At 35.1% G+C, this 12500-nt stretch overlaps 1 protein-coding gene across 1 annotated transcript in view; it reads right to left on the bottom strand.

Moving 5' to 3' along the window:
* The window catches only part of LOC113829396 (uncharacterized), a 9971-nt gene extending 1203 nt beyond the window's left edge, over window positions 1–8768 (bottom strand). Inside the window, exons 1-10 of the mRNA XM_027382568.2 lie at window positions 8612–8768; window positions 4360–6761; window positions 4060–4232; window positions 3804–3908; window positions 3459–3602; window positions 3124–3240; window positions 2338–2486; window positions 1889–1993; window positions 1267–1510; window positions 949–1074 (exon numbers count right to left, since the gene is read on the bottom strand). Coding sequence (XP_027238369.2) covers window positions 949–1074; window positions 1267–1510; window positions 1889–1993; window positions 2338–2486; window positions 3124–3240; window positions 3459–3602; window positions 3804–3908; window positions 4060–4232; window positions 4360–6685 — 3489 coding nt within the window. The 5' untranslated portion in view covers window positions 6686–6761; window positions 8612–8768. The remainder of the gene's footprint in view (window positions 1–948; window positions 1075–1266; window positions 1511–1888; window positions 1994–2337; window positions 2487–3123; window positions 3241–3458; window positions 3603–3803; window positions 3909–4059; window positions 4233–4359; window positions 6762–8611) is intronic.
* Between the last annotated feature and the right edge of the window lie 3732 nt (window positions 8769–12500).

Raw genomic sequence — 12500 nt, 5'->3', positions numbered from 1 at the left:
TGGAGTTTTACAAGGGTTTCAACAAATGACTGGAGGTAAGTAAACTATGAGAAGACTATCAGACATTCATTCAAGTCTTTCATGCCCCTGTAGAATTGTAGATGTTTACACCTGTCCTTGGTGTTTTGTGAAGGCTCATTTAACATGTGGGATGAGATCCTGCATAGCCACCCTTCATGTGAATGGATGGTCACAAACTTCTACATTACCACAAACTATATCACACTTCTTTACTCACCCACACACTGTAATAGTGTGTAAGAGTACCATTTAAGTCAAAATTCCTTCTTTTGATTTTATAATAATGTTATGTACTTTTTGTTCAATATATAATGTATATGGGTAGGATATGCCTTGCAATTTCATTTACAATTGTATAGTTGGGGATCACTGAAAAATCTGAAACTTTATTAGGGGCTCAATAGACTCCTGCAGCGTAGGAAGACAATGTAAATATGAACAAGTTAAATTTAGATAACCTTCACAAAGAAAATTACTTGAAAATGAGAAGAACAAAGTAGAATTTGAAATAGAAGATAAGCTGAAGATTCAACAACCTAGTATACTAAACTAACACATTATATCTTGGGTAGATTCATCAGTACATAAAAAACTGGCCAAGAGAAAACTTTCATTTGACTGGTTGAAATAAAAAAAATTAAATTACTAAAATCAGTTAGTTTACAAAACCTTCAGATTTGTGTTTGAAATAGCAATGAAGTGGGACTATAACTAAATTAGCTGATATTGATTTCAAAAGTAATACTTAATTTTCAAATATGTTTCCATTAAATATTCAAAGCCACTTTAAAGCAAAGATTATATGCAGCTGTTGTTGTTTGAGAGTACTATGCTTTAATGTTAGTGTTCTTCAACTAAATTCAATGAAGGGACTTTAAGAAGCCATACTGTTACATATTACATTTAAAAAATACATTTTAATCATACCTGATATGTTAATGTTTCTGTCATATGAGGCGTCATCACAGCTGGAGCCAATGGATACACAGCTGGTGCCACAAGATGAGTCTCTGCACTGGTTAGATTTTGTATGGTTATCCAAGCATCAGATTCCTGTAAAGAAATGAAAGGAATGGAAATAAAAAGCACTAAAAAAAAATTTGCCAGGCCTAGAACTGTTTAATCAAATAGCCGCACTTCCTTAAAAATTCTTCTGTAAGCTATGGAAACACTTTACCAACACATTACCAATAATCTTTATCATTAACCTATGGCTGTTTCTCCTGAAGAGACATCTCCCCATACCTGGAAAACCTGAAAACGTGTCCCTGTCTTGGGAGCGTCCAGATGGATGTCCCGGAACACAAGTCGATGGTCAACAATGAATTGCAACACAAAGCCATACTTGGATTCCTCTTCAGTAGTAATGTAAGCATAATTCAGTCTGTCGTCACCTGCAGGAGCCATCATGTGAATGAGGGCGGCATCCAGGGCCCCAAACACGCCTGGGAATCCACAGTCATGCTTGATCACTTCAGCGACCTTCACTCTGAAAGTATTTGGAGAACATCCATCCAGGAAGCTATTTAAGGTGCATACAAACATCAAGTTCATTATTTCTCTGTGTGTGTGTGTGTGTGTGTGTGTGTGTGTGTGTGTGTGTGTGTGTGTGTGTGTGTGTGTGTGTGTGTGTGTGTGTGTGTGTGTGTGTGTGTGTGTGTGTTTGTGCGTGCGTGCGTGCGTGCGTGCGTGCGTGCGTGCGTGTGTGTGTGTGTGTGTGCCTGTGTGTATACAAGTGTGTTTATGTTTGTGTACATGTGCCTTTGCATATACCCACACATATGCTTAACCATACCTTTGTAATCATTAAAAGTACATACAGATACACAAATACAAGAATTTCAAAGAGAAGAAAGACCCCAATTACCTTTCTTCAACTGGTGGCCATTTTAAATACTTTTCCTGCTGCCCGAGCAAGAAGTCTGCAAACATCACCACAGTCTCAAAGAGTTTTCCTGCCTTCACTTTAAACCTAGATAGGAAAATTAATTATCAGATACGTTCAAACAAATGTTATAATTATTCTCTTTAGTTCATCACTGGAGAACTATATTTAAAATCTTACATTAAAACAAATGATCAATATTATTATCACACATTCTTTACACTTCTGGATCTGAGGCTATTTTGATGCATTTTGCAATCAGCAGTTCCATATTTATAAACTACTATACAAAAATCTATAAACATAAAAAACAACACCTTTTGTGAAAAGCATAAACACTTGTTAAGGAAAACTACACCATAAGTAACCTGTAATGAATCTATTACTACTACTACTACTACTACTACAAAAAACATATGTGGTTATCATACTTCGCACTGGCCATAGATAGGTTGTCAGTCGACCCGAGGTAATAGAGCCCTGCCAGAACAAGTTGGTCTAGGGGCTGGACCTTATCCGCTGGAAGACCTGCAGCTTCTAATCGGAATGCCTCCACTCTGTGCCACTCATCAACTAGTATCTGCAAACAAGAGATGGATGTTTTTCTTTTCCTCTCACGAAACTAAACTCAAAGATATAAAAGAAATATATTTGAGGAAAGGAAATATCCGCAAATATATGGTGTCAAGATAGTAAACTATACCTCGACTTTTAGCAATAACATAAATGAGACAGCGAAATATACATATGTATATCGTGACAACCATATAATACTTGGGATTTTCTTCATACATTAAGTTTGAATGAATATATTAGGCATTATCATAAAGACAGCAGAATTTTGGACATAAAGCATTGAGAAAAAGAAGAAATAATTAATATATATACATATATATATTCACGGAAGAAAAGCTAAATTTTGTGCCAAACACTAGGTTCTTCCTTGGGTATAAATCCTGATGATGTGCATATATGAACTGTATTCATGTTGACAAGAGCTGTGTTTGACCAGTTTCGAATATCTTCATCAGAAATACATGACTAAGATATATTCATAACCAGTCAAATACATTTCTTGTACTGTGAAGATATGCCTTTTCATTTATATCTGTTCTGCAAGTGCATATATATTTCTCTCTTTTTACTTCCACTTACTGAGTCATGTGACATTAGAGCTAACCAAGCATTTAAAATTCATCATTCTTCATATGACATACTTGATATACAGGCTTTGTGACTCTGAATGTCTGCAAGAAGTCCCCATCATTCAGCTCTGTGTCCCAGGTAGGTAGTAATGACAAACGGCTGCTTCTTTGTTTCCGAGGTCTGCTGGTCTGCAAATACATAAAATATGGGGGACATGAAAATACAGGTAAATCATTACGAGAAATGAAAAAAAAAAAATAAATACATACATAATCATTAAAAGTTAATACTACTACTACTACTAATAATAATAATAACCCAATAATGTAAACCAAGTATTTTTAAGAATCTCAAATCTAGATTTTACTATCACACACAAACCAGGCTTATCCCATTAATTACTTACTGGACCTTTCCTATGATTGCAATGATCAGATTCTTTTGGCAATTGTATGTAGATTCTCCTCTCTCCAAACACTTGCTCCTCTTTCAGAGCAGTTCTCAAATTATTTGATTTCAACTTCTTTGCCTCACGGGAATTGATGTCCACCTGTATAAAATAAATTTAATACCACATGGCATCAAAAGCATGCATTGTACTGACAGTTAATCTATTTCACACATGGATACGAAAGATCCTGCAACCAATACTTCATTTTAATGAGAGATATCTGGAGATATTTATGATATAGTCCAACTGCTAAGGGAAATATATTATATCTTAAAAGTACTTAAAACCAGACATGCTTACCTTAAAATCTGGAAATTTAATCACATCTTTGAGGAATATTTTGGCTGGGCAATCCACTTTTTTTGAAATATGTTTTGGTACTTCATCCTCCTTCCATAGATCATTCTGTAATATCAAAAAGACAGGCAATCAAGAAATTATATAATTTCAAATATACTTTCTGTGAATAGCATCCATCAAAGTCATCACTGCTTTTATTAAAATGAAAGTAAAAAGACAAAAGTTGTTTAAGTTACGAAACAGCATAGTTCCTTACCTTTTTTCTTTCTAAATGATTTTTCTTTTGATAGGCACTTCTGTTTACTCCATACTGACATTCCAATACTTTGGTTCCATTCAGTATATACGGCACCCCATCAAACTCTGGCAGAGTGTTCTCCCTTGTCTCTTCTTGTTGCCAGAGAATCTTGCGATTGTCAACACTCCATTCTGGAAATTGGAAAAGTTGCATAACATATAAGAGAGAATTTTATATTCATCAGAAAAAAAAAAATATATGTACACAATGCCCATTACTGTCTTCTTAAAAATCAAATCATCTTTAAAAACAACTTACCATCTCTACCAAAACTCCTCTGAACCTTGTAGCATGTGAAACGCGAAGAAGTCCGTTGCTGGAAGAGATTTACTACCTCATTGGCTCTGTCTACTGAAAGAACATACCCACAGTTTGGTTTCAGCATGTAATCAAAGTAGTCTGCATCCATCTCTGTTTTAGCTATAATTTCTCCACTCACAATATTTTCTTCAGCTGCAGCTTCAGGTGTTTCAACTGCTTCTGTAACATCCATATTTACATCAACTTGACTTTCCAGATACCCTACTTCATTTTTCTCACAGCTTTCTTCTTGGGGTAAATACCTATTATAACTTCTATGTGCAAAGGGAGGGTATGAGAAGTTATCTTTATCAATGTCATGATTATGAGTCTGGACATACTTCACATTCACCGTCCCATCGCTCAGCTCCTTGACTAGCATTCTAGCTGGACACACAAGTCCTGTTTTAACTCTCCCCTTCTTCCATTTCCTGGATGCGGTTCTCCCAAGCTCTCCTGGAGTACTAGGGTATCTGTCCGGCCCATTGTACTGACAGACATATGAAAGATAGACCTTACCCTCAGAAGATGTTACACTATGTCTTGTACTAAAGTATGAAAAACTCCTTAGTTCTTCATCTTCCTTCCACAGCTTGAAATCTGCTATTGACTGAAAATGTTTCTCTACAACTGATATTTCTAAATCTGTATGGTCATTTTCAACATGCTTCATCATAGAAGAAATATGAAAGAATTTCTTCTCACACGCAGGATGAATACATTGCGTTTTCTTGAGTTTTTCATCTTTCCCACACATCTCTTTATGTCTTTGTAAGCTCTGTATATTTCTATATACTGTATTACAATTTTGACATCTCAGCTCATTCTCCATACTACTCTCACACACCATTTCTGGATGGTCCTTCTTGATATGCTCTGCGAGTCTCGACTTATGGAAGTATTCTCTTGTACACGATGGCGATATGCATTGTGATTTTTTTAGCTTTCCTTTTTTACCACATACTTTGGCATGTGTCCTCATACTTCTCAAGTAAAGGTATTCTCTATCACATCTAGGACACTTAAAACTTAGTTTTGGCTCCTTGTAATCCATCTCAGGATGGTCTTCAGCTAAATGCTGAATCAACCTGCACTTGTGAAAGAATTCTTTTTTACAAGAAGGGTGTACACAGCGTGTCTTGGAGAGTTTACTATGTTCACCACATGACTTCCTATGGGTTTGAAAGCTTGAAAAATATGTAAATCCTCTATGACAATTATCACACTCATAATGAGACGCAGGCTTCAAAACAACTTTAATATCGGGGTGACATTGTTCAACATGTTGATTTAATAAAGCCCTACTGAAGAATTCCTTTTTACAGTCTGGGTATATGCACCTTATTTTCTTTTTTCCATCTTGCCTCCCAATTTTTTGTGAGTCTGCTAATTTTCCACAGGTCCTCTGGTGGATACGTAAGGCTGACACCTGAGAAAACAATTCATGACACCTTGGACAAGCAAATTCACTGTCTCTCCTGTCAAATTCAAGGGCTTGTTCGGGCTCCTTTTTTGATATGTGGTTCCTTTCAAAGTGTTCAATCATGCGAAATTTATGAAAGAACTCTTTTTCACACAACGGATCTATGCATTTGGTTTTCCGGAGTTTACTCTCCTTTCCACAAATTTTCTTGTGGGATTCCAAGGTCCGCAAGTGGAAGTAAGTTCGGTCACACACTTCACACTGGAAAGTACCTTCCTTCTTCACACTATTCATATCTTCTTCAATAACATAGCTCTCTGAATCAATAGTGGAGTCAGCATCCTCCCTTCTACTCTGCAGTGACATATTAAGTTTTCGAATATCTGGTTTAACATCCCGTACCTCATGAAATGCCTGCACATCTTCAACCTCTTGCTTGACCCACACTTTCAAAACATTTGGCTGTCTGGTAGTAAAATTGACTTGGTTATTTGGATATGCTTCCACCACTCTGGGATATTTTTCAGATTCCACCATTATCATCTCCCTGTCTCTCTGAGTATGCTGCTCAGGTATATCTTTCATCTCAGGAACTTCTATTCTCTCCTGTTTTAACCGCACTGGAATAACCCTAACTTGATGCTTTGAAGGCTTTGTAAGTGTTTTTGTAAGTGTTAATCTTGCACTTTGAGGAGGAGGGTCTTGGTGGTGCTCAGTTCCTTCTCTATGATCGATGACAATACAAGCTCTGCCCTCACAGCCCCACCTTTCCTCTTCACTCGCTTCGAAGTCTCCATTCTCTATGGTGATGCTGACTTCCGGTTGGTCGTTGAAGTCTCTTACAGTATTACTTTCTTCCATTTTAAAGCACTGTATTCATTCAAATGCCTTTATCATATCAGTGAGCACTCATGTTTAAGTTCATCTTGCACAGGATCTGGAAAAAAAAGGTCTAAAATGAAATATAATCACCTAAGATTTGAAAGATCATTTAAAAGTCTAGTACATTCTTTTACACAATAAAAACAAGTGAAAAGTACAATTTTTAACCCAATACAAAGGGATAAAATTTTGATAAATTCTAGTGAGGGTGAGTGTACAATTATGAGCAGTGTTCTATGCTGGGTGACAGTCCAGCCCACATTCAGGCATGTATTACCTCATCCCAGAAATATGGACTCTTAGCATGACGTGGCATCACCTGGCATCTGGTAATATTTGCCAAGACATGATAGGACATTACTCACTGCTAATAAATTAATATCAATTTATTCTTATTAAAAATCAATTGAAAGAACTGTAAATAAACTTTGGGTAGTCAGTAACTGAGCAAAGAGGAAACAGTGTTTTATTATTCCTTTATTTCCCACTATCAATTTAGGTAGCAGTGAGTTCATTTAATTTCTTAGACAGCCCCTATTGTTAACTCAACTCTACTTTTATGTAGTCCTATTTAGGATAATTACCACTACTTTCCTTTTTCCAGAATTATTTACAATACTACACCCCATATGATGGCACAAAACTAAAAAGCTTTGATGAGCTAAATTGGAGCAGATTCACATAAATACACACTAAAGAACCAAAGAATACATTCAGTGTCCCATTCATGGCTTTGACTAAACTATTAAGTCCATAAATCTGTCACACATTGGTTGTTCTTACAATGATATCAGCCAACAAAGAAATTACAAGAATGAAGTGTATATATAGCCATGAACCAGCTATGTTCAAGAAACACTTATTTTGCCATAGTGCACTCTGATTGGCTGTTAAGTCTTAGCATGTGCAGTATCGGGCTCACTATGATTGGTTATGATAAGGAAGAAGGAGTATCTGGATCAATTTGAATCCCGGAATCATGAAGACAACAGTTATTGAAAATAGGCAATGAATCTATAAACTTTCTTGAGCTTGAACCAGCCATAAAGCTTTTGGAGTTGGAGCGCAATATCAATTTTTGTTTAGGTTTTGCTTTGATTTGCTTTGGTTTGGTTTGTAATAAGTGTCTAGTGTTTGAAGTTAAAAAATGACAAAATAGTCAGTCTAACTGCAGTGCCGTGCACTGTAACTGCATATGGTGCCCCCGATATATGATGTCAAGGCCATTGGTACATCAGAGTGTTTCATGGCAAAATATGTGTTTCCCAAACATTGCCAGTTCACGGTACTATATTCACTGCCTTAAAAGAAACTTACAAGAGTTCTTCTAAAAAAAAAAAAAAAAAAAGTTCTTGTAGCACTGTTTTGAAGGATTCAGAAATATTTCTTGGAAAAAGATCTGTTGCTATACTCTGCTGTTATTACAACATTTAGGGTTTATGCAATGGAGGCAGCTATGAACTGAACATGCATACTACTAAAAGCTTAATATGGAGGTTGGATGTTAAGGGGATCAGAATGAATATATGCTCAAGTAATGTATGCTTAAACTAGGTGGTACAATGTGTGGAATGCCAAGTAACATTCTAATATTCGCATTAGGAAAGAAATCAGTAACTAAACCTTTGCCAAAGAAATCACCATTGTCATTAAATTTCAAGGTAAAGAATTACTGCAAAAAGTAATAGTGAACTTTTTGTATGCTTCAATATTTTCAAAATATGTTCTTCTACAGAGGTACAAAATATATCCCCATTACTACAAAAAAAACTGAACAATTACGCACCTTCAACTTATTAGACATTAAACCCTGAAAATTACTCAAACACAATTCCCAAAACCAGTCTAAATTCACTCTATTTTGTACAATTATTTTGAGAGCCTGGCAATTAACATAACTCGTACCTTACAACCCAAATGTTCATAACACCAAACACTCGTGGCTTGCTGCTTCTATCACTTTATCCATAACTCCAAAAACTGTCGAAATCTCATGTAATGGAAGAGTAAAATAATATCTTGCTACGCGAGAAGTTCGGTTTCAAGATTCTAAATCGCGAAGGATATTTGTTTACATGAAGCACACGATCTGAGCCGATTTTCCACCGCTTTCATTTTAAGATAAGCTGAAACCGATATTTATATGTCCAACGTGTAAATTCATCCTAGTCAGAGAATTACATAAATCATGTGTCTGAAGAATATTTTTAGAATACTTCAGAATAATCTGAGTGTCTTCTGTAGATATACACAAAGAAACGGTTTAATCTTTATGAGTATACACTCGCGCGCCGTGTGTGTGTTTGTATATCTATCTATCTATCTTTCTATCTATATGTGCATATATATACAAATATATACGTATATATGTATATACGCATGCATATATATACTTATATTTATATAAATATATATACATATATATACATACATATATATCTATATATCTATATCTATATCTATATGTATACATATATATACATACACACACACACACACACACACACACACACACACACACACACACACACACACACACACACATACACACACACACACACATATATATATATATATATATATATATATATATATATATATATATATATATATATATATATATATCTGCATATATGTTGTATAGATATATATACATGTATGTACATACAATATATATACATATATATATATATTGTGAGTAAATATATGTATATATGTGTGTGTATACACACACACACACACACACACACACACACACACACACATATATGTATACATATGCAATTATTATTATTGTTATTATTATTCTATATATATGTCTCTCCCTCTCTCTCTCTCTCTCTCTCTCTCTCTCTCTCTCTACATATACATACAAATATATATATATATATATATATATATATATATATATATATATATATATATATATATATGCAACATGAACAACGAAGGGAAGGGCAAGAAAACATACGAATATGCCGAAGAAGGCCTTTCGCTATTCTAAGAAAGAATGAAAGAATAGAAAGTCAGCTATTTACGTAAGAAAAACATGTTAGCTGATCTTTTAAACTTATGAAGAGTCGGAGAAGTTACAATCTCTGAAGACAATCTATTCCAAAGTCTACAAATTGCAGTAAAAAGCATCTAGAAAACTTACCTTTACGAACTAAAAGGCGAAAGATTACGGCTAATTTAGGAGCTAATTGGCCATTTAGTCTTTTTAAAATCAAAGGGAACAAACCATTAGGGTCTACTCCACCATATTCATCTAGTTCTGATAACAGATACTTGATTTCAGAGGACCTGAAAGGAAATGAATTAAAGCATGGCAAGGGGTGACGTCAAAGAGGAAGTTCAATATCTTTTAAACTTTGTTTTAAAATAAAACAAACGGCCAACAAGGTAGCTTTCTCAAACGGACTTTATGCAAGACTACCACCAGGTTTCATTAAAGGAGGAATGGAGGACTCAAGACCAAACAGAGATGGTTTAAGTGTTGACCACTATTTATGCGGCTGTGAGGCATCTGAGAGAATTTTTTTTCAAATGTGCATTATATTCCGATTTATCCTCCTTATAAACATTAGTTCCATTCGCATGGAAACAGAATTCTCCCAACAAAGACGAGTACGGTTAGCAGACCAGAGATTGTAGGCAGCATGTTTTTCCCTATAAGCCTGGTGACACCGCTCATTAAACCATGCTTTATCACGTGAACGAGATTTCAGAGTTTTGCTGGGTACAAACCTCGTTATGATGTCCAACAATAACAAATTCAAAGCTTTAACAGGACAAGGAGCATTATAAACATTTCGCCAAACAATGTTATCAAAAGCATGGTAGACAATGTTCCAGTTAATTCTAGACTTTCAGATGACTTGTCTAGTTAGCGTAAAATCTGGTTTATGGAAGTCCAGCTGGATCTTACACGCTAGACTACAGTGGTCGGAAGAAGCTATTGGCGCAATGGAGTCTACATCAGTTACACATCACTCTCACTCCTGTGAGTTGCACCACGGACTTACTGCTCACACCCAACTACATCTGCGAAATCTCAGGCAGAAATGCCATATAGGTCAGTTGGGGACACAGAATTCAGCCAGTCTCGGTGGTGAGCACTAAAATCACCTATAAATATAACACAGGATTTAATATAATTCTCTTGAATAGAAATATACGAAGTCAACAAACAATCATAAATACTGTCATCGGAGTTGGGGCTTCTATAAAAACTGAAAATGTAGAAATTATTAAAACGACTACACACTCTCACAACCATGTATTTATGACAACCACATTCATATAAACGCAAGCATTGGGTTCGAGGCATGGAATTCCTACATGGCAACTAGGGTTTATTAAAATTAGGTAAAAGCAACTCTGACGTGTGCCTCATGTCTGAAACCAGAGTTTCAGAACAAATTATATATATATATATATATATATATATATATATATATATATATATATATACTTATGTATGTATGTATGTATGTCTATATATGCACACACACACACACACACACACACACACACACACACACACACACACACACACACACACACACACACACACACATATATATATATATATGTGTGTGTGTGTGTGTGTGTGTGTGTGTGTGTGTGTGTGTGTGTGAATATGTATGTATGTATATATATATATATATATATATATATATATATATATATATATGTATATATATGCATATATAAATAAAACACACACACACACACACACACACACACACACACACACACACACACACACACACACACACACACACACACACATATATATATATATATATATATATATATATATATATATATACATATATCACACACACGCTCTGTCTCTCTCTCCCAATAACCCACTGCAATGGGAAGTCTATCGAGGTCTCATAGAACTTGTGATTAACGTAGTACAGCGTCAAGTGAATGGAAATGGTCAATTACGGTGATTTTGTCGTCGAAAATCTACGGATGATCAACGGTGATTTCAATATCTTAAGCGGATTGTGAAAACGAGAATAGAGCGCAATTTACCTTCTGTTTACGAAAGAATATCATACATAAGTGCTACATTTAGTGTCAATTCAGTTAGAGAACGCCTGTACTGAGTTCTAAAGACAACTAAAATTATAGTGGAGCCATCTTTGAATGACAGCATCGACTAGTACTAAAAGGCATGGATATAAGATAAAATGTGAACACTGATGTTCTTTCCCACCGTGGAAAATGTCGGACCTAAGTGTATTTTATACGAACCCCCCCCCCCCCACTCTCTAAATAAAAACAGTGCCCCCCCTTCAAAAAAACTGCCCCCCCACTCCTCGCTGTACTTAATACCCACTAGTAATTACACGTGAGCATTTTGAGACTCTGCTCAATGTATACGGAATGCTACATCGACGGATCCTTGCAGTCCGAGAGTAGAGGAGGATGCAACACCAATGCAACAAGCAAAGTGTGGATATAGATCTTGATGATGATGATGATTATTATTACCATCATTGTTGTCATTATCATTATTATTGTTATCATTATTACTGTTATTATCATTAGAATTTACATTACTGTTATTATACTGAATACTCTTATTATGAATATTATTGGCAATTCGAAGTGGTGATATTTTTATTGTTATCATTTATTCATTTATTATCATCGTTATCATGGTTATGAATATTATTACGACTATCATTATTATTATTATCATTATTATTGTTATTATCATTATTATTATCATCGTTATTATTATTATTATCATTATCATTATTTTTATGATTAT

This window comes from Penaeus vannamei, chromosome 17 (assembly GCF_042767895.1).
Source record: "Penaeus vannamei isolate JL-2024 chromosome 17, ASM4276789v1, whole genome shotgun sequence".
In the NCBI taxonomy this organism is placed as follows: Eukaryota; Metazoa; Arthropoda; class Malacostraca; order Decapoda; family Penaeidae; genus Penaeus; species Penaeus vannamei.
The sequence above is the reverse complement of the archived record's forward strand: the minus strand, read 5'-3'. Positions and strand labels throughout refer to the sequence as shown.